This window comes from Gekko japonicus, unplaced genomic scaffold, assembly GCF_001447785.1.
Source record: "Gekko japonicus isolate JY-2015 unplaced genomic scaffold, Gekko_japonicus_V1.1 scaffold471, whole genome shotgun sequence".
Taxonomy (NCBI): domain Eukaryota; kingdom Metazoa; phylum Chordata; class Lepidosauria; order Squamata; family Gekkonidae; genus Gekko; species Gekko japonicus.
Window position 1 is genome coordinate 901,387 of NW_015161418.1, and position 23,193 is coordinate 924,579.

Consider the following 23,193-nt stretch of genomic DNA (forward strand, 5'->3'; position numbering starts at 1 on the left):
ACTCTCTACCTCTGGAGGTTGTGGATTCAGGATAGGATCTCTCTTTGGACTGGCCTCTGGGTCTGCTTCAACCTCTCTCTCTCTTGCTCCAGAGAGCAGGGAAACTTCAATTCATTCCCCAGTCCAACTGACTGTGGAGCATTTCTGCTGCCTCTCAGGGTTCCCCCAGGTCTCTGGCTTGTGGCCTGGACAGCCTTGTCAGCAGAGGCAGCAGGAGCCTTTCCTAACCTCCTGTAGGACGAAGGCTGCCTCCTCCATGGATGGGCTGGAGTGTATATTGATGCGGCCCAGCCCCTTGGGACAGTCCTTCTCTTCCTGCACTTTTTGGCCTTGGGACAGCTGGGAACTGTAGGCCAGGAGATGAGGAAGCCCCATTCAACCCAGTGAGTGATACCTCTGCAGGCCCCTCTCTGGAACTACAGCCTAATTAAACCTTATGGGGGAACATTTTAAACAAACAACCACAGATGGCAGCCATCTTACAAACATAGGTAACTGCCATTTCATTACACCTACCAACAGCCACTGAGGGAAAAGTTAGTCCCACACAGGAGACAAGCAGGAGAAGCGTCTTTGTCAAGAGAGAAAGCCGTTTGCCAGTAATTCTGACAGGGCACAGTGGTTTAAGGAGTGGGCAGGGAAGAGGAGCAGACCCAGCACCCAGCCAATGGCACATGAGTACTCTTGAGTGGCGTCTGATGGGCCAATGGCTGAGGGAGCGCATTGCACAGCCAATGGGAGAGCTGGAAAGTGCCACTCCACTACTCAATCATATATAAGGAGAGATTATTAAACAGCCTCTATCAGAATCTCAACAAATTTATTTAAAAATCTCAAATATCAAAAAAAACTAATCTCACATATTTATACAAATTTAATTCAAATTGAATTACTCCTTTAGTATGCCTGATAAAGTCGTAAAAAGACTGTGGTGAAGTAATGTCTGAAGCAGCTTGGCAAAGTTTTTGGGCATCATCCCCTTTTCATTGTAATATTTTAGATGTAAAACTACAAACTTTCAAAATCACTGCACATTGATATTTAACACCACAAAAATTAGCTTCTATAACCCCATCAGATATTCCAATGTGCTGGAAAAAGTGTGGACAAAAAGGTAATTACCTTCTTTGTTGGTTAGAATGCTGTAAGTTAAAAACCTTCTGGGAAGATATTTTAAAACAAATAAAGCATATAACAAGAATAATTGTAGAATTTAATCCAAAACATATTTTTCTTAATGCTTGGAAGTCATATCCTATAGCTACTATGGAGAGAGTTATTTTATTATTTGCAGGGGGGAAAATGCAATCACATTAAAATGGAAAGATCGCTCAAGTCTGACTAAACAGAATTGGCATAAAAATTATGGAATCTATATGTAATGGCTAAAAACCCCACATAACCTAGAAGATACATTTTCTCAAGAAATGTTATCCAATTTTATATCAATATGGTATCCAATATTAGAATACTTCATGCAACAAGAAGAGATTCCAAACATAATAAATGATTTGCATCTTTGGTAATTAAAGAATGTCACAAAGAAGATTGTAAATTGAGTCTTTTTTATATTGTGCTCTACATATGACATTCATTTTATTGTATTAGCTTTGCAATTTTTTGGTTAATCGTTTATTGTAAAGTTTTTGTAATAAAAATAAAAATTGTTGCTTAAAAAAAAGCTTTTGACAAAGTACCTCACGAAGGATTCCAGAGTATTCTTAGCAGTCATGGGATAAGAGGGCATGTCCTCTTATGAATTAAAAATTGACCAATTGACAGGAAGGAGAAAGTAGGAGTAAATGGACAGTTCTCTCAGTGGAGGGAAGTAAGCAGGATCCTTACTGGGGCTGGGGCTATTCAGTTTGTCCATAAATGATCTGGAACTGGGGAGAGCAGTGTAGTGGCCAAGTTTACAGACAACACAAAATAATTCAGGATGGCAAAAACCAAGGCCAATTTTGAAGGACTCCAGGCGGATCTTCACAAATTGGCTGTGTGGGCAATGATGTGGCAAATGAAATTCAATGTAGGTAAATGAAAGGTGATGGACCAAATAAATCCCAACTTTAAATATACACAGCTCTCTGTTTGCAACTGATGAATGGGATGTGAGCCAAACTGGTGGATGTCTAAGCATCCCTAAACAAACGCTGTAATATTTTACTTTTTTTATTTTTAAGCCTGGAAGAAATGAGAGTGAAACCAGCAGTCAAAGAATCAAACCAGTGTTTGAAGAGGATCCTATTTTTGGTCGACAAACATCCTATCAGAATGCAGCGGTCCACATACCAACAGATATATATGAAGGATGTAAGTAATTGATCAACTAATGGAATCTTGTTAACCTTCCCCATGCATGAAGGAGATAGTTGTAAATTGTTTGGATTAACAATGTATGGTTGGGTGTTCCAAATGAATCATTGTATCATTGAATCACTGTTCCAAATGAATCATTGTTCCAGATGAATCATATGGGTGAAGGGGGGAACCGGGATCTGTGTCTGCAACCTCCATGATTTGATGAGGTCTTTTGCAGGGAACCTGTGCATAGGCTTTCTAGAAGGGATGGAGCTTAATCAGTGGTTGTTAGCATTAAATCGGGTGAGTAGACAAGACTCATCAGTATCTATATTCTCTGTAACTTTTACACAACCTTATGAATTATGTCAACAATTGCAGTGTAACATAGGCCACATTGCTATGTGTCCATGTTCACATTATGAGTTTGTCTGTGTGTGTCTCATTCTGATATTTTATCCTGGACAATTTTAAACCAAGGACACAATTTTAAATCTCTTATAGAATGAGACTGAGAAAATACATAGGTCAGCTATGATAATTTAGAAGATAAGCAATGAGCAGGACATTGGTTGTGAAACTGGATTGTTGTGACTATGCTAATTTTTCTCATCTGTTGCCTTTGCATGCAGTAAATCCAAACTGCTAAACTGCTTCTGACAGCTCTCCTTGAGTGAGGTTCAGCCTCAGGCACTGAGGAAAATGGGGAAAATGCTTGAAATGCTCCTAAAGCATATAGTGTTCTAAGGGAATGCTTAGAGGTGCTTCTAGGTTAGGTAACAATGTAAAATGTTGTTAGAGCTGATGTTTATTTTTTATTATAGAAAAGTTTGAATGAATGTTTTTCAGACTTGAGGTAGCACTGCAGATGGTGTTATTAACATGGCCCAGTTGTTTACAAATGACCCTGAAAATCTTATAGATATGCTGATGCTCAATGTACAGTGGCACATCTGTAAGTGTGAAGAGCGTGCATATATTAGGAAAGTGAGATTGTGTTGCTCTTTATCTGCTTCATGTTCACTCACCAGACCTTTCATGCATGTATACCTCATTGAAATGTAGAGTCCAATGCACAAACTCATGATTCAGATAATCCTTATTTTGAGAGAGAAAGATTAGGTCAGGATGGTACCCATGGGGACCATGGCACCCACCAACACCTTGCCAGACAAGTGTTTTAAAAAGTGGGTGGGCCAGCTGGAGCTTTTGTCCAGCAAGGCTTCTGATTAGCCATTGGAGATTGAATTGGCTGAGTAAAGGTTTTTTTTTTTTTAAAAAAAAAATGCTTTCATCAGCAACAGCCAAAACAAGTATCTTCATTATGTTTCTGAAGATATATGGTGTGTATGTAAGAAAATATTTTAAAACAATATGTTCATTTTAATAGGTATCTTATTTAAGCTTCTGCCTGAAATAGTGCAACTTTTAAGAATTATGCATAACCTCGTTTCCTGACACTGTTCAGTTGGCACCACCTCCTGTGGCAGTCATTTTGCATTTGCACCCACCACCCTGTCTCAGAATTCCAACAGTGCCTGCAGGATCCAAAAAAGGTTGGAAGCCCCTTCTCTAGGTGACAGTATTCATTCCAGATTAAGTTACATCTTGGAAAGAAATAGGTTTTTCATGTTTGTTATTTTATAGGGATCTGCCCTAGAAATACTTATTTCCTGTCTGCTGTGTATAAATTTGAATGTGCATTCACATTTTTACACTAGCGACTGTACCCAAAACCAACTAGGATCATTGGATGCAGTTATGTCTTGTAATAAATAGCAAATGCAAAGGTTCATATAGTCATATTTACACATTTTGATGCACATAAATGTAGCGAGATCACATAACACATTGGGCTAACTGATCTATCTATTAAGTTCTATCAATCTTGATTAGCAGAGCCTCCTGTCATGATGTGCTGGCAGAGGCTTGTTCATGGCTATCATATTTGCATTCTCTGATTTGGTGTAGTGGTGTACAGACTCTAATCAGGGAGAACCGGTTTGATTCCCCACTCCTCCACTTGCAGCTGCTGGATGACCTTGGGCAAGCCACAGTTCTGACAATAGCTGTCCTTGACAGGGCAGTTCTGGCAAGAGCTCTTTCAGCCCCACCTACCTCACAGGGTGTCTGTTGTGGGGAGGGGAAGGGAAAGGAATTTGTAAGCTGCCCTGAGACTTCAAGTGAAGGGCGGGGTGTAAATCCAATCTCTTCTTCTTCTTCTAAACCAGTACGTCTACACTTGCAACATATTTTCCATCCCTATAGTAGGATTCCTCCTCTGTTTAAATAGTGTCTGGGAGGATAAATTCATCTGGAGTAAGTTGCTTACATACAACATATAGATTTTCTTACTATGCTGTTCCCCCATTATATGATTTCTGCAATTTGCATTATTAGAATAAAAATTCTAATAGTCAATGATAAACATACACGTTTTAAATATGAGTTTTCCAGTGAACCCTTTCTCAAATGGCACCAGGAAAAATGCATAAATTAGCTTTTCAGAAGTGATGGATTTTCTCATAATGGTGCAAATGAAATGAGAAATAGCTAAAATAACAGAGCTGTTTCCACTCTAATCCTTCAATTACAGCGTACTTTTGCATTATTAAAGTCAAAATCCCAGAATTATCTTCCAAATCTGTGTCGTTTAGACATCCTAGAGAAGAAATTGCAAGTTGTGCACGAGTTTTTCTCTGTTCAATCCTGTTGACATTTCCATTTCCACTCATATGTCATTTATCCATGCAGACATGTAACAGAGGATATGAATTTTAAGTAAACGTGGTCTGAGCTAGGGCCTCTGCTCACTGATGGAGGATAAAGTTTACAGATTTAAAATGAGCAGCATGGAATTCTAAAATGGGGAAATAAGATTATTCATTCTGATGCAATTTTTGAAGGATTTAGCATCTTTAGTACACATCATCTTAATCTCAAAGACCTGCCCTATCCACACATACGTGTCAGTCTATGATGGTAGGATTGTGCCTTCAACCTAGCCCAGTGTGTACAGTGGCCTTATGCAGCAGCTGGACTGTTGTCTGGAGTTAGCTACTTTGAACACAATACTCTCATCTTGAAATAATTAAAATGAACCCCTGTTTGTTTCCAAGTTTAAGTCAAGTGATTGGTTCTTACTTGTGAGACACTTTGTGTCCCTTTGGACAGAACTATCAGTTTATAAATGTTGTAAATGAATAAAATTAAATTAGCTTTAACTTCCATCTGGATCCTATCTCCATTGAATCCAGAGCATGAATGCCTACTCCATTTAATCCTGAGGTCAACTTTTTTGAGCCTGTGAGCACCTTTGGAATTCTGACAAAGGGTATTGGGAGCAACCTCAAAATGGCTGCCGCAGGAGATGGCACCAACATGAAATGGCTGCTACAGGAGGCGGAGCCAACCACAAATGTCAGGAAGTAAGGTTATATGTAGCTCTAATACTAATATTTTAACATTTCAGGTAGAAGCTCTGTTTAACAGGATGCCCTTTAAAATTAACATATTATTTTAAAATATTTTCTTGCATACATACATCTTACCACTGAAAATCCTTGTGCTGTGTTGGCCAATCAGAATCCCTGCTAGACCAAAGCCCAAGCTGGTTCCACCCACTTTACAAAAACACTTGGTGATCACCAGGAAAGGTGTTAGTGGGTGCCATGGTGTTCACAGGCATCACAATGGGGACCCCTGACCTAAGCAAAGTTACCCCTTTTGAATTCAACCGTCGTAGAAGGGTGTAGCCCTGTTCAGGGTTGCATTGTTAGTGACTAATGCCGGGTTCTCTTAATAGTGCCTTGAACTATTGATGGTCCTTCCTTTCATGCTGATTCAGAGATAAGGCAGGGATATATGTGTTCAGGAAAAATTATGTTGTGCTGTTTATATAGTCCATAGTGTGAGCTGAACACCCTAAAGGAGTGTTGAATGCTTACCTGGCTAGATACAGTATTGGCCTTGACTCTGTTATTTTTCCGTTGCTTTGTGGGAGGCGGGGGATGTTATCCCTTGCCATCCAACTAGCTAAGTGAATAAACCCTAGGGAGGAGGTCAGGTGACAATCATCTGCTGCTGTTACATGTCTTTACTTCCTTCCAGGGATCTACAGATATGCCATGAGTCCATTTAGCCATAACCTCCTCCCACGTCAGTGCATCATTGACTGTGGTCTTTGATTTTATATTTGGAGGGATGGGTAGGAGACTTGAATTGTGACTGGCATTCAGTGTTGGAATGTTTGATGCCTGTTTCTGTGGAGTGCCCTGGTCTGAGAGAGAGATTCTTACAGTCTTTTCATGTAGACTATATCTTTCCCTGGCAATTGATTTCTCATGGAGAATTTCACAGCCTTTAGATGTGTCATCTGCTTCTCACTACATGAATTGGGGGTGATCCAGTAGTGAACTTCCCCATTCCTGATCCAAGGCAGTGGCATGTTTCATTAGTGCCACATTTGTAATATCTTTAGTAATACACAAACTGCTGAATCATTATATTGGGCAAGAGCTCTTACTATTTGGGATTTACTCTTATTTTGTGGCATCAGGGCCAGTTCCAGGTTTTTGTAGGCCCTGGTGAGAGAGTATAACCGGGCTCCATTTTCTGCTCTGAGGCTATGGTCACACATACTCTAAAATCAGGGGTCATTTGGGGGGGGACGTGGGGGGACGCCATCCCCCCGGGTGAGGTGCGGGAGGGCGGGGCCTGGAGCTCCCTGCTGGTGCCCGCTGGGGGTCGCTGCCGGCTGTGGGGAGGACACACTTCCAGTGATGTCAGGGGGTGTGGCATATGCTAATGAGTTATGCTAATGAGTCCCCCTAGCTCTTTTTCTACGAAATGACCCCTGTCTAAAATAATCTACTTTCAATCCACTTTCAGTGCACTTTCCAACTGGATTTTACTGTGTGAACTGGCAAAATCCAGTTGGAAAGTGCATTGAAAGTAGATTATTTAGTGTGTGTGACCACAGCCTGAGTCCCTGTTAGGAAGAAAGATGGGGTATAAATCCAGTAAATAAATAATTATCTCAAAAGAACCCTAAGAGGTAGATGAGAAGAAGATGTAGTGACTCAGTCAAGGTTACACAGTGAGCCTGGATTAAGGCTGAGTAATGAAATGTTTTAAAACCTAGCCTTAAAGGTCCATGTCTAACACTATCATCAAGTGGTTCTCACTTCTCATTTCCAGCTTGTGGTAAACCAGTGCAAAGGCTGCTGATTACTGGAGAGTGTTTTGTTACAACCTCTCCCTTATAAATAAAAGCCGAACGGTGGTGGCACTTCTCTAGAACATTCCACACACTCCAAAATCAGTTCGCTCTCTGATCTGTCATTCAGAGGGTCTCCCTATCCATTGGCTGCTTTGCCTGAGTCCTGCCTCCAACATTCTAAACATTTTGCTGTTCCTCTCCCCCCCATAGCCAATCAGAACACAGAGGTTATTTGCATATGCAGCCTCATTGGCCTTTGCCTCGGAACACAGAGGTCGTTTGCATATGCGCCTTGATTGGCTTTTGCCTCTAACATTCTAAAAGGTGTCAAATCTCCAGGTGAGGGCTGGAGAGCACTCAGAATTACAACTGCTTTCCAGATGGTAGAGATCAGTTCCCCTGGAGAAAATGGTGGGCTTTGTATCCTTATATACTGCTGAGGTGGCCCCATATGACAGCCAATGTGACATAGCAGTCAGGACTTCAGAGCAAGGAAGAGGCTGCAGGTCTGTGGGGGGGTGGAAAGCTGAAGAGTGAGGGGGAAATAAAGGTAGGTTGATGATTGGCTGGGAAGGAGATAAGGTTGCCAACTCCAGGTGCGAAATTCCTGGAGATGTGAGGGATGGAGCCTGGAGAGGGTGAGGTTTCAGGAGGCGTGAGACCTCGGACAGGTACAAAGCCATAGACTCCACCCTCCAAACCAACTATTCCCTTCTGGAGAACCATCATTGCCAATCTTCAGGTGAGGGCTGGAGATCACTCAAAATTACAACTGTTCTTTAGGTAGCAGAGATCAGTTCCTCTGGAGAAAATGGTGGACTCAGTGTCACTATACCCTGCTGAGGTCGCCACAGCAAATTGACATTGAGTGTCCAAGGCCACGGTACCCACCCAGAGCCTCTTTCTAGAGGCCGTTGTATTTATTTCCACAACGGGCCTTTTTCTAGTAGAAAATAATGTGCTTGCATGGTGTTTTGTTTACACTTGGGATTAATCATTAGATTTTATGGGCCATGCTAGTTCATTAAAAATAAATAAACAAACAGAAGCAATTGGAAAATGCCCAATTTATGAGGACTACAAGTCACAGCTATATTCTGAACTTTCTTTGAAAAATAATTTTCTCAGGATATGATCATAGTTCTGTAATTTAAAATTACCTCAGATTGTAGTCTCAGTTTTTGGTAAATCCAAGAAGTACAATGTGTCAATCTCTTTTTTAGTACAAATCTTGAAGCTTCACCAAGTGGTACTGAGCCATCTCATATCTATGTGATATCTAGATACGGGCAGAGATACTCAAATTCCTGATCTGGAATCACAGGCCTCAGAGTGGAATGATGGTCCTTGGGACTGGGAGTAGCAGAACTGTTTTGAGCCTAGAATAACAGCACGGATTCTATTGCAAGGGGACATCATTCCTAGGGTTCTCAGGCCCCCAATCTGGCCAGGGTTTCCCCCACTGTTTCAGGCCTCTTTCCCCCACTGTTTCAGGCCTCTTTCCACTGTTTCAGGCTAGCTGGCCAGCAGAGGGAAACCCCACCCAGAAATGCTTCCGAATGTGACCGAATGACATCACCCAGAGGTGATGTCATCACATCGTTGATGTCAAGGTGATGTTCTAGTTTTTGAGCACAACTTTATGGTAAAATTGAGTTCAACAATAGAGTTTTGCCCAAGAACTAGAGTGTCACCCCAACGTCAGTGACATGATGATGTCACTTCCAGGTGATGTCATTGTTGTGCATCCAGTTTGTGCATGCCAGAATATCCCAGGACAGACCCTGGAGCCCCCTGCTAGCAGCCAGGTGGGACCTGGCAACCCTAATCACTCCACTCTGGGGGCTGTCATTCCTGGCCCACAACAATTCTATGACTCTCAGGGGTCATTGTGCCACTCTGGGTGCTGTCATTCCAGTCCCAGGGCAGTCTATCTGGGCTCAGAGACCTATATTCTAAATCTATTCTGCATTTGCATTGCAACTTTTTCATGCTCTAAAGTATTTCAGTGGAACATATGCAAGCCCAGACTCTGCCCCAGAAAATCTGACTGGGGCACTGGGGGCCATGGCTGGAAGGCTTACAGCAGAGCTGGCTGAAACTTAATCCAACTAAGATGGAGGTTCAGTACCTAAGACGAGGGGTAGTTGGGTCAGAAATCAGGCTGCCCGCCTTGGATGGCACATTATCTGTGCCGGCCCAGAGGGTGAGGAGACTGGGGGTGGTCCTGGATGTCTCACTCTCTATGGAGGCCCTGGTTGCCACAGTTGCTAGATCTGCCTTTTATCATCTCCAGCAGATCAGGCAGCTGGCTCCATACCTCTCCCCCTAGGAATTGGGTACAGTAACCCATGCAATGGTCACTTCCAGGTTCGACTACAGTGACTCAGTTTACATGGGCTTGCCCTTGCGGTTCATCCAGAAACTCCAGCTGGTGCAAAATGCAGTGGCACGCCTGCTGCCTGTGCTGCCAGTGCGGGTGCTTTCAGCCAGTGCTATGCCAATTGCACTGGCTACCGATTGAGTACCGGATCTGCTTCAAGGGGTTGGTATTGACCTTCAAAACTTTTTGTGGCCTGGGACTGACATACCTAAGGGACTGCCTCTCCCCATATGTGCCCCAGAGAGCCTTGTGTTCTGCTGAGCAAGATATACAGGTTGTTCCCGGCCTGAGGGATGTTCATTTACCCTCGACCAGGGTCAGGGCTTTTTCTGCCCTGGCCCCGGCCTGGTGGAACATGCTCTCGCATGAGATTAGGGTCCTGCAGGATTTTTCACCATTCCACAGGGCCTGTAAATTGGAGCTGTTCCACCAGGCCTTTGGTTGAGGCGGTGGCCAGAAAAAACAACTCGGCCTCCCCTGCTAAAGATGCCACCTCCACACAGCCTGGATTGAGCAAACTCAGAGTCCACTGGCACCAGTATAGATTTGTCGAAGGCTTTCATGGCCAGAGTTCATTAGCTGCTGTAGATTTTCTGGGTTGTATGGCCGTGGTCTTGGCATTGTAGGACCTGACATTTTGCCAGTAGCTGTGACTGGCATCCTCAGAGGTTTCTGTTTTATCCCTTTTAAAGCTCTTTATTCCTATAGCCATCACTATGTTCTCTGGCAGCGAATTCCACATTTTAATCACTCTCTATGTAAATAAGTATTTCCTTTTGTCCGTCCTGAATCTACTCCCCATCAGTTTCATTGGATGCCCCCGAGTTCTAGTATTTTGGGAGGAAAAAAAATTCTTTCTCAGCTCTCCCCACACCATACATAATTTTATAAACCTCTATCGTGCCCCCCCTTAGTTGTATATTTTCTAAATTGAAAAGTCCCAGACTCTTCAGCTTTTCCTCATAAGGAAGATAACCCACCCTCTTAATTATCTTGGTTGCCCTCTTCTGTCCTTTTTCCAGCTCTGCAATGTCCTTTTTGAGGTATGGTGACCAGAACTGTAAAGCGCGGCTGTAAGGCACGGCTTTCTTTTTGGTAATCCGGAGATATGCGCATAAGCGCACAAACAAATTGTGGCAAACAAAAGATAAAGGTTCCCTTGCTCAAAAGCCAGTTGAGTCAGACTCTAGGATTGCAGTGCTCATCTCCGTTTCAAAGCCGAAGAACCAGCGCTGTCCGAAGATGTTTTCGGGGTCATGTGGCCGGCATGACTAAACACCAAGGCGCACGGAACGCTGTTACCTTCCCACCGAAGTGGTACCTATTTATCTACTTGCAATTTCCATCACAGCTGAGTTTGGGAAGGGAGAAGCCTCAGATGGGTATAATGCCACAAAATCCACCCTCCAAAGCAGCCATTTTTGCCAGGGAGACAGATCTCTGCTGCCTTGAGTTCAGTTGTAATTGGGGGGGGGGTCTCCAGGCCCCACTTAGAGGTTGGTAACTCTAGGCCTGGCAGCAGTCTAGGGTTGCCAGGTCCCCCCTCCCGGCCACCGGCAGGGGATGGGGGGGTAAGGTTGCTAGATCCAGGCTGGGAAACTCCTGGAGATTTGGGGGTGGAGCCTGGGGAGGACAGGGACCTCAGTGAGGTACCATGCCATAGAGTCCACCTTCCAAAGCATCCATTTTCTCCATGGGAATTTATCTCTATAGTCTGGAGATGAGCAGTAATTCTAGGGGATCCCCAGATCCCACCTGGAGGCTGACATCCCTAGGCAGCACCCTCTGGGTGACTTAATACCACCTGATTTGCATGACTCAAGTAGGCCCAGCTGCTTGTTACTGTTTATCAGCAGCCACCCTGTGAAAGCCAGTGTGTTGTAACAGTTAGAGTTTCAGATTAGGGTCTGCGAGACCCAGGTTCAGATCCCCATCTTGCAGTGGAAATTGACTGGGTGATTTTGGTCCAATCATATACTTTCAGCCTAACCAACCTCACAGGATTGTTGTGCACATAAAAAGGAGAAGAGAATAATGTAAGCTGCCTTGGTCCCCACTGTGGAGAAAGACTGTAATTTTCCTAGGTAGAGGCTGTGGGGGAGGGGTGTGGAGACGGAGAGGCAGATAAAGGCTGTTGGCTGTTGGGTGGGAAGGAAATTGTGTTGCCAACTCCAGGTTGGGAAATTCCTAGACACTTGAAGGGTGGAGCCTGGTGAGGGTGGAATTTCAGGAGGGGAGGAACTACAGACCAGTATAATGCCATAGACTCCACTCTCCAAGCCAGCCATTTTCTCCACAAGAGCTACCATTGCCAGCCTCCAGGGGAGGACTGGAGATCACCCAGAATTACAACTATTGTCCAGGTGACAGAGATCAGTTCCCCTGGATAAAATGGCTGCTTTGGAGGGTTGACTCTATGGCATTATACACTGCTGAGGCTGCTTGCCTCCCCAATCCTCACTGTCCCAAGGCTCCATCCCCAAATCTCCAGGGATTTCCCAACTTGGAGCTGGCAGCCCTAAGGTGAATCAATCTCTGCAGCTGGGAGATCCGTTGTGATTCCCAGAATGCTGCGACTGCTGATGTGGGGGGAGAGGAAGCAGGCAAGAAGTTGGGAGAGTGATGGGGGCAGAAAGATGGAGTGGGGGGGGCAGAAAGAGAGAGAAAGATGAGGCAGAAAAACAAAGAGAATTATGATGGGTTAGAAAGACAGAGGAAGTAACATATATGGAGGAGAGAGAGAATGAAGGGGGGGCAGAAGGGAGAAAGAGGGTGAGAGAGGGAGGGGGGGGGTAGAAAGCAAAGGTGTGAGGAATGGGATAACCATCCCTCAAGTTTCTTGCGGGTCTCCACTTGTCTCTTCTCTAACTAGAAGATCTATCTCTTTTCCTGGCCTGATCGGGCATCCTCACTGATCCACCCACTCATCCGTGCCAACTTTCCCAGTCTTCAGTCAGTATGAAACTGGTTTCAGTTAGAACTCAACTCTCTTCAATCAGAGTTAAACTTCCCACAGTCAGGGCTAAACTGGATTATCTTCAGCAGTCAGTTCCCAAGTCTTTCTGCTCAGCTGATGCTTACCAATCAAATTTCTTTGAGCAGCCTGTCACTCAAGGCTCTCTGGCTCTGTGAGGCATTAACCCTTCACAGTCCATTGCATGTTTATACTTAGGTGCTTTTAAAGTGCAGTCTGGTCACAGATGATTTTAAGAAAATAATCTTATTTAGCCATTTAGAAGAAGAAAGAAATAACCTCTAACTCAGAGGTGTCAAACATAAGGGCCGAGAGCTGGAACTGGCCCATCCAGGACTGTTATGTGGCCCGTGAGCAACTGGAGCAAGGGAAGAACAGGAGGCTGCTCAGAGAATGGGGGGGCTTCAGCACAGTGGGACAACCTGGTCTGCAGCAGTCAAGCAGAACCACTTCACTTCAGGGTCTGGTAAGGTGGGGGCCACTGCAGCCGCATTCATACCTCTCCACTTGGCCTGCAGCTCTGGGGATGCTTTCCAGATGGCTGCAGGGGTCAGCGTTTGTACATGGGGGGTATAGACAATCCTCAGTTGGGGAGCATCTGCTCAGCGCTGCACTGCTGGCTCTCCAGTCTGCCCGTGTGAGTTTTCCTCTGCACCCCCCTACCAGCCCATGGGGCCTTGCAGTGAGGACACACCAACCTGGAGCTTACCAGTTGCTGTCCTTTATACAGTTTATATCTCTGGTACCTGACATTACACTTTATGACACATATGACCTGACCCAACAAAGTGACATTTATGTCAGATCCGTCCCTCATAACAAATGAGTTTGATACTTCTGCTCTAACTAATACAGGAAAACATCTTGGATAGCTTTTTGCTTTTAATAGCTTGAGTTTCCATTCCTCAAAAGGATGAAGCAGAAAATAGTCCACTTACTTTACTGTCATTACTCATTAGCTGGGATTTCAAATATTTTCTGTAATACAAATGCATATTTTTACTATCTGGTGTAATAGAAGCTTCTAACAGTGGGTTCTTTTTTAGTTTTTTGTCTGCTGTCCCAATTGCTGTCCTTTATACAGTTTATATCTCTGGTACCTGGCATTACACTTTATGGCACATATGACCTGACCCAACAAAGTGACATTTATGTCAGACCCGTCCCTCATAACAAATGAGTTTGATACTTCTGCTCTAACTAATATAGGAAAACATCTTGGATAGCTTTTTGCTTTTAATAGCTTGAGTTTCCATTCCTCAAAAGGATGAAGCAGAAAATAGTCCACTTACTTTACTGTCATTACTCATTAGCTGGGATTTCAAATATTTTCTGCAATACAAATGCATATTTTTACTATCTGGTGTAATAGAAGCTTCTAACAGTGGGTTCTTTTTTAGTTTTTTGTCTGCTAGTTGACGTTTTTCCTTAAAGGCACCTTTTAAAAGTTTAAACATGGCACTGAAGTTCCCAAGTCCCAAATATTCAACGCACTCAAGCTTAGTTAAATGATAGGTGTCAAGCAGAGGGAAATAAAAAAATAAGGCCAGAATAAGACTTCATGGCTGTTGTGTACATGCAAGTGCAACAGCCCAGCATCTTTGCCTGCCTCGTAATATTTAATAATACAAAAAGTGAGTCTCTGTGACTCATATGCATAGCTTCAGTTATGGTTGCCAACTTCCAGGTGGTACCTTTTGATCTCCCGCTATTACAGTTGATCTCCTGGAAATCAAGATCAGTTGCCCTGTGTATGAGGGTCAGATTAAACAACAAAAAGGATGCCCAAGAAAACCTGGACATTTAAGGAGCATTGTCATCTGCTATTACTACGTAATAAATATATAAGGGCATGATACAGATTCTGAATTCTAAAGACTGGGGCATCTTTAATCCCATAGAAAGGCTTTTCTTGCATGGAATTATTTTGAACTGGTGGAAAGTTCCCTCATGGTCAAAACTTCCTGCACATAGGAAGTTAGCCTGTTAAGGAGAAGGCTAATCCTGGAAAATTAGTGTCCTATTTTTCTGTTGCCCTGATCTGGATGGCCCAGGCTACACTCTCATCAGATCTTTGAAGCTAAGCCATGGTTAATTATTGAATGGCAGACTAGGTTGCTATGCAGAGGCAGGCAATGTTAGACCACCTGTGTTTATCTCTTGACTTGAATACACATGGGGTTGCTATAAGTTGGCTTCAGCTTGGTGGCACTTTTCACCACATTTCTGTCTTCAAAAAATCCCCCCCCCCCCAATTTAGCATCTTCTGTTCCCCAGCAACCTACAACCTGTGGCAGTACAATTCAGGAACAATGTTATCATGGAATTCAGAAGAGTACACAAAGTGACCCATGTAATCTTTCAGAGGAAAACTGGTTCAGGCAAGTCAAATGTACTAGTTCCAATAAAGAATGGTCATTGTTGTCCTTAGGGAGCCATCCTGAAATGTTTAACCTGTTTTTTTTGGGGGGGGGTTGGGAGGGGGGACTTTTCAATGGCTGATTTTATCCAGGACTCAGTACTGATTCTGCTATATTAAAGAAGTACAAGATTTTTTTAAAAAAAATAAGATTGAGCTGGGTGGTTGATGCAAATAATTGAAAATCATGCAATGACCTTTTTATAGCAATATGGCTGCACCATGCGTAATTAGTACCTAATTTTCCATGAGTGGCTACTGTGCACTCTAGCAGGGAACCCTGTGGGGGAACTGTTATTGGTGAGCATTCAGCACTTGTCATACCTTTTTTAAAAAACAGAATTAATCTGTGTGTATCTTTAGTATCACACACAAGCACACCCCACTCATAAATGCTTAAAGAGGTCTTCAGTTAATCACTTGAGGCATCCCCTTGACAGTTGAACAATAGAGTAGTCATCCTGGCCCCAGAATGCAAATGGAACTAGATTTTTTTTAAAAGGGCAACTCTTTCTCAAAATATGAAATATATTCAGTGACTCATTCTAATGAAGTCCGAAACCTGTTTTTAGCATGTTCACACATGGATGTCCATCATTCATTGCCATTGGAGGCAGCTCTCATTTGATAACAATCTATGCTGAATTAATCAGCACAACCAGTTGTGAAGAAGTGACCTCCAAAACCAGGATGCTTAGTGCATTAAAATCAGTGACCTTGGAGATTAGGGGTTAATGCCTTACTGTAAAGCAGTTTGATTGACAGGCTGAGCTCTGAGAAGGAGCAGGAGATAGAGCTGCTAGAGGGGTGAGTGTTTTTATTTACTTTCAGCTGAGGTGATTTAGCTGAGAGGGTACTGTGTTTGGGAGTGTGTGGGTGAGTTGTGAGTTGTTGCAGAGTCCTGGCTGCTTGAGATAGGGTGTGAAAGGGTCATTGTTTGACTATAATTGAATGCCTGGGTGAATTTGAATAGCTGCTGGCCACACCCTCTGCTGGGGGAAGCTTCTACTTAAGAACATAAGAGAAGCCAATGTTGGCTCAGGCCAGTGGCCCATCAAGTCCAACACTCTGTCACACAGTGGCCAAAAATACCAGGTGCCATCAGGAGGTCCAGCAGTGGGACCAGGACACTAGAAGCCCTCCACTGTTGCCCCCACCCAAGCACCAAGAATACAGAGCATCACTTGCCCCAGAGTCCCTATCTATACCTCGTGACTAATAGCCATCAATGGACCTCTGCTCCATATGCTTATCTAATTCCCTCTTGAAGCCGTCCATGCTTGTAGCCACCACCACCTCCTGTGGCAGTGAATTCCTTGTGTTAATCACTCTTTGGGTGAAGAAGTACGTTCTTTTATCCGTTCTAACCCAACTGCTCAGCAATTTCATTGAGTGTCCACAAGTTCTTGTATTGTGAGAAAGGGAGAAAAGCACCTCTTTCTCTACCTGCTCTATCCCATGCATAATCTTAGAAACCTCGATCATGTCACCCCTCAGCCGTCATTTCTCCAAGCTAAAGAGCCCCAAGCGCTTAAACTTTTCTTCATAGGGAAAGTGTTCCAACCCTTTTATCATTCTAGTTGCCCTTTTCTGCACTTTTTCCAAAGCTATAATATCCTTTTTAGGGTGTGGTGACCAGAACTGTACACAGTATTCCAAATGAGGTCACACCATTGATTTATACAGGGGCATTATGATATTGGCTGATCTGTTTTCAGTTCCCTTCCTAATAATCCCCAGCATAGCATTGGCACAGTGACTTGACATTTTCCTTGAGTTATCTACTACAACTCCAAGATCTCTCTCTTGGTCAGTCTCTGCCAGTTTGGACCCCTTCAACATGTATTTATAGTTAGGATTTTTTGCTCCAATGTGTATCACCTTGCACTCGACCACATTGAAGCCCATTTGCCACGTTGACGCCCACTCGCCCATCCTCGACAGATCCCGTTGGAGTGCCTCACAATCCTCCCTGGTTTTCACCACCCTTAACAACTTTGTATCATCCACAAATTTAGCCACTTCACTGCTTACTCCCAACTCCAAATCATTAATGAACAAGTTAAAAATCATCAGATGGAATACTGATCCCTGCAATACCCCACTGCTTACCACCCTCCACTGAGAAAATTTCCCATTTATACTCACTCTGTGTTTCCTATTAATTAGCCAGTTTTTGATCCACAAAAGGACTTGTTCTTTTATCCTGTGACTATTGAGTTTACTTAAGAGCCTTTGATGAGGAACTTTATCAAAAGCTTTCTGGAAGTCAAGGTAAACAACATCTATTGAGTCCCCTTTGTCCACATGTTTGTTCACCCTATAAAGTCCAACCCCCCTGCCCAATGCAGGACCAGCCTAAAGCAACCCTTTAAATGCTGCTGGGGAGAGTTACAGGCTGTGCAGCAGCACTCCAAGCCTCAAATTCAGGGCGTGGAGCGCAGCAGGCATGTGCAGCCTCCGTCCCTTCCCAGCAGCATTTAAAAAGACCATTTAAATGGTGCTGGGGAGGGGGGGCTGCAGGCTGTGCTCCAAGCCCTGAATTTGGGACTTGGAGCTGGGGAGAGGAGCTGTGCTCCAATTCGGGGCTTCTGTGTCCCCACCCCCTCCAGTAATGCCCTCCAAAGTCCCCCACTGGGGACTTTGGGGGACCTTGCAACCCTAGGCTGAAGCCCTTTTCCCACACATACTACGATTGTGATCCAAATCAGTCATCATACAGGGATTGAGGAATTCATGCATTACTGTGGCAAGGTGCACATTATATTTTGAAACACGTTGGGTCCCAGTTTCCCATACCTGGCTCACTTTCCCTGCAGCCACTCATCAGCTGTGAGGAAAAGCATTTTAAAGGCCAAAAGAGGCCCCATTTAGCTCAGGGAAATGGTACAGCGGGAAAAGTCAGGAGCCCCTCCTGTCCCACCCCAAACTGTGTCTCTGATCCAAATTGGAACTCTGTAGACTTTTAAATTGTTGTGTGTGACTGTGAGGGAAGTGAGTCGATGTCAGGGAACCAGGACCTGACTTGTTACAAAATGTACATCATAGTTTGGCCTTGTTATACAGGGCACAGGGTGGGGAGTCTGGACCCAAACACAAGCTCCATAATACGGGAATTTGTGCTCACTTGTATACTCAAAAACACTGTTTCTCTCTCAGTGCTCAGTTACATTTTATATTTTCTCCTGTGCTCTTTTTAAAGGGTGTGTGTGTGTGTCCTAGGCTTGCCACGTCCCCCTGGGGGGGTGGGGAAAACCCCACCCCAGAGGCCCGTTCCCCGCCGCCGGTGGATTGGGCCCCAGGGGGAACCCCACCCCCAAAGCACCCGACGTGCACATCACCCGGAAGTGACACGACCACGCCGGGCACGCTGGGGGCACGCTGGGGGCGGGGCCACGGTCATCCTAAAACTATGGTTTTCCCTCGGATGGTTGTGGCCCCGCCCCCAGCATGCCCGGCATGGTCGCGTCACTTCTGGGTGATGTGGTCACGGTGCGCGTGCACGCTCCAGGAAGAAGCCGGGAGTCCCCCGCTCCAATAGCAGGTAAGACTTGGCAACCCTAGTGTCTACCCAGATTGTTGACTGGGGCAGAAATTTTAAGTTTAACCCTTTCATCTCGGATAAAAATTTAAGTTTAACCACTTTGTCTATGGGAAAAAAATCTCAAGTTGCTTTTACTCTTGCTGGAGACAATGTACAGGTACTTGTATATTTTACCCAGACAGGGGCAAAAGCAATTTGGTTCCATCCTGCTGCAATCAGTCCATAAGTACAGCCTCTCCTCCAGGGCTCTGAACCAATCCTTATGATTTCGGCCTCAGGCAAAGCCAAGTGACTTACAGCTCAGCCAATCTGAGCTCATGGGCCTCCACTGCATGGGAGGGGGAGAGCCAGCCTCAGCTTAAGAAGTGGCAGAATCCCCCCCCCCATCCCGACAGAGGGATTTGTGGCTGTGGATAAAAGAGCCAGGTTTTTATTTGGGTTTTAGTTAGGGTTTGGTGTCAGCTTATGGAAGAGAGTTTGTTTTAATAAGATAAAGATGCATCCTGTTATGGGCTTGACATACCTAACTTGCACATACAGGTTCTGTGGATAGGAGCCCTCTGTGTTAAAAGAGCAATCTTGAACCTGGGAAAAATCTTGTTGGTTCTGGAATTAGGTTCCTGTGAAACCTTGTCAGCTGAGGTAACCTGTCTGGAGAAAGAGGAATCAAATCTCCCCTCAGGGTTTATTTTCATTAACTGAGGCTATCTTACAAAGTGGATACTCTCTGCTGGGAAAGCTTAAAAGCCTATGGGGTGAGGTTGAGAGCCAGTTTCACTTTATTTATTGACACAATCCACACAAAACATTTACCCTGTTAAAGACTTTTATTTTCTGTTAAATAAACATTTGTTATTCATTGCCATCTGTGTCTTGTCTGTCTAGTCTAATATCATCTATTTACCTCATAAGTAATTACAACCTTGGTCTAGCAAATTCCCAAATAAGAGACCTTTAGGGAGCACAGAGTTCACATGCTATCAGCCCATCAATCAAAGTTTGTGTCTCCCTTTTTACCTGATTGTGGGTGGTTGGGGTTTTAAGAATGTACAGGAGAGGTTAGTGTGGGGGACTGGACATGCTTCAGTTCAGTGGGCAGTTGTCTCAGGTTCTTTCTGCACTTGGATCTCATTCCAACTCACAACAAAATACATTGCATTTATCCCTGGTTATAACAGCATCCATTTATCCCAGGACAAGTGTGGGGCAAAATTGGGGTGACCTCAATGTAATGTGGAAACAAAAAATACCCTGAGATAATTACAGGGGTGAACTAGCGTGTAGTGTAGAAAGTAAGTTCGGGGACAGGGATGAGCCTGCTCGCCCCCTTCTTCAGCCAGAGTGCGGATACCCCCCGGGAGGTCCGGGAGGAGAGTCCGCAGTCGTGCAGCCATCGACCGGAAGTCCTGAGCAGCTTACATTCTCCTTCCCTTCCTCTCCTCACAACAGACACCATGTGAGGTAGGTAAGGCTGAGAGAGCCCTCAGAGAACTGCTCAAGAGAACAACTGTGTGAGAGCTGTGGCTGACCCAAGGTTACTCAGCAGCTGCATGTGGAGGAGTGGGGAATCAGACCCAGCTCTCCCAGATTAGAGTCCGTGCACTTAACCACTACATCAAACTGGCTTTGACAGCTGTGAAGAATGTCTCTCTCAGTAAGCCCCAAATCAGTATTTCTGTGTCACAGTCAATAATTGTAATCTGATATTCACACAGCTGATTATTTGACCCATGATGTTTCCAAGGGTCAAAGGTCAATGACAGATCAATTCCATATGCATTCTTCTTAACAGACTATGATAGAGCAGTTCATACTGCATCAATGTGCAAAGCTATAAGAGCACTTAATTAGCACTTAGGATGTTCTGAAGTTTTTCATATACTTTCTTAATTCAGATGACCTTGTAAGGGAAGTCAATAATATTATCCGCAATGGCATATTGGTGGGGGCATTGAGACTGAGCAAACAGTGGCTTACTTATAGCGACCTAGCATAATTGTCACTGAGACAAGTTAGAAAGAACTTCTTGATCCAGGCTGCTGCCCTTTAGTGTGCTACATGAAACAAAAATCTGCCACATTTATAGGATGGCAGTTATTGCGATTATGCTAGGGTTCTTCTTAGCAATGCTCATGTTACAAGTCTTAGGAAATGTTACCACTATCACATGAAAGTTTAGCCTAAGGTCTACCTCCACCACTTTACAGTTTCTTTGGAAACTGCAGAAGGAACTCAATGTTCTCCAGATATTTCTGTGTGTGTATTTCCTGAAAACTCCTAAAGTTATCTGTACATCTCGCAACAACTGATTTTATACACACACACACACACACACACACACACACACACACAATTTCCATATGAATAATTTAATACTGTTTTTCTAAGGAAATCAAGACAATAATGTGTCAGCTAAGGCTGCCATGGTATGGAATGTGTGGGTTGCTCTCCTTGTCTCACTCCTCCCTTTCCCCTTTCTCCGCTCCTGCGCGCTGTTATCTGTCCAGTGTCCTTGAAGGTTTTACTTTGCCTGCTCCTAGGTTCCCGCTGGGAATGTAACCGTTGCTTTTTGCCCATGTCTTCAGGTGCTTGCCCATTGGCTTTACTAGTTGCCTGGAGAAGGTAATGGGATGGATGAGGGCCAATAGAGTAAAGCTCAACCCAGAGAAGACTGAGGTGCTGTTGGTCAATGGAGATGTTGCTTGGGAACTGCACTGCCAAGCTGCCCTGTAGGGGGTTGCATCCCCCCTGAAGGAGCAAGTTGGTAGCTTGAGGGTCTCACTGGAATCTGGACTATGGTTGGAGGATTAGGTCTTCCCCATAACACAACACTCCTTTCATCAACTCCGGCTGATGTGCCAGCTATACCTCCTTACAATATAGGATTACATCTGAGGAAGACTGTAAAGTTGAAATGAGTTCATAACCGGGTACTCATAATGTTGGACTATGTTGGACTTTTTTTTTACAATGTTGCATAACTGAGAATGCTGAAAAAACTTTTTGCAATTTTATAAAGTCTAAAAAGTTATATAAATCTTTTTAATGGTGTTCATATCACAGGGTTTGCTTGTGTGCTACTCGATCTAACAGCAGCATTCAACATGGTCGATTACAACTCTTGAGAGTTCTGGCACCTCATTAAAAAAAAAAAAGCCCCGGTTGCGTCTCCTGCAGTGGGATGGCAACCACCGCATTCCAGCATCTGTGAGTGGCATGGTGGCAAGGATATCTGGCAGGGCGGCTAGGCATTGCCAAACCAACTGGACTGAGGAAGAGAAGGCGCTGCTGTTTGGCTTCATTGTGGAGCATGCAAGCATGGCTCTGGCCACTGCCAACCTCCCATTGCTGCTCCTTCTGGTGAATGGCAGCTGAACGGGTGTCCCCTTGGGACATGCTGACTGCATGGAAAAGTCCACCATGAAGTGTTGGAATGATTCCTTTGGCCCTGCCAGTTGAAGAATCCACGCCCTCACAGTGACAGGTGCCCCTTATGAGCAGGTACTGGATGAGGACCTTCGGGGGGGGGGCAGGGCCATCATGCAGACACTGATTCCCCTGCAGTCATTGTGGCAGGATGCAGAGTTGAGGTTTTATGTGAGTTATGAGGCCTTGCCTAACTGGGCACAGTCTTATGGCCACCTGGGCCACCTCCACTGACCACAACTTTCTCCCTTGTCCCCCCAGGTGTCTCCCAGGATGCAACACAAAGCCTGGTCCACTCATCTGATGGGACTGACAAGGAAGGCAGGTGCAGTGGCCTGTCAAGCATAGAAGTGACAGGCCAAGGCCTGGGCGGCTCAGCCACATTAGACATTGGCCACCCACAATCCCACAACCTGGGTGCTCACGCAACCACCCACAGCCCACTTTTGCAGTGTTGTGGGAGGACACGCCTAGTGAAGAGGAGATGGAGATTGGCGGCACCTTGCATGCTGTGACCACCACTGGGTTGTCATCCAATCCCCTGTCCACCATTGCCCACTGCCACCTAACCCCCCCATCAGATCCGGTGACCCACTGCCTCAGGACTTTCTCACATGCATGGAGGAATGCCCCACCATGGCTTCCTGTCTGGAAGGTGGCGATGCCTGCCTCCCTCTCCACTGAGGGACCCCTGGGGATGGACATCAGCCTAGTGGCCACACTCACCTCTTTGTGGGCCACTTTGTCCATGTGGTCCCCCCTGCCCAGCATCCTCCTGCCACACACTGGCCAACTCAGCCTGAGGGGGGCCTCTGAGGCCAGCTGGCTGCAAGTCAGCTGGCAGGAACTTGGGGACCGCAGATGCCCCTCTTGCGAGAGGCATCACCCGTGTGCCTGTCATCACCACAAGTGCCTTCCCGGGGGG

General features: G+C 44.9%; 1 protein-coding gene across 1 annotated transcript in view; it reads left to right on the forward strand.

Moving 5' to 3' along the window:
• CACNA2D1 (calcium channel, voltage-dependent, alpha 2/delta subunit 1) overlaps positions 1–23,193 on the forward strand; it is a gene marked incomplete at its 3' end in the record, with an annotated part of 640,713 nt that overhangs the window by 447,482 nt on the left and 170,038 nt on the right. Inside the window, exon 6 of the mRNA XM_015428057.1 lies at positions 2,184–2,313. Within this exon, the coding sequence (XP_015283543.1) occupies positions 2,184–2,313 (130 nt within the window). The remainder of the gene's footprint in view (positions 1–2,183; positions 2,314–23,193) is intronic.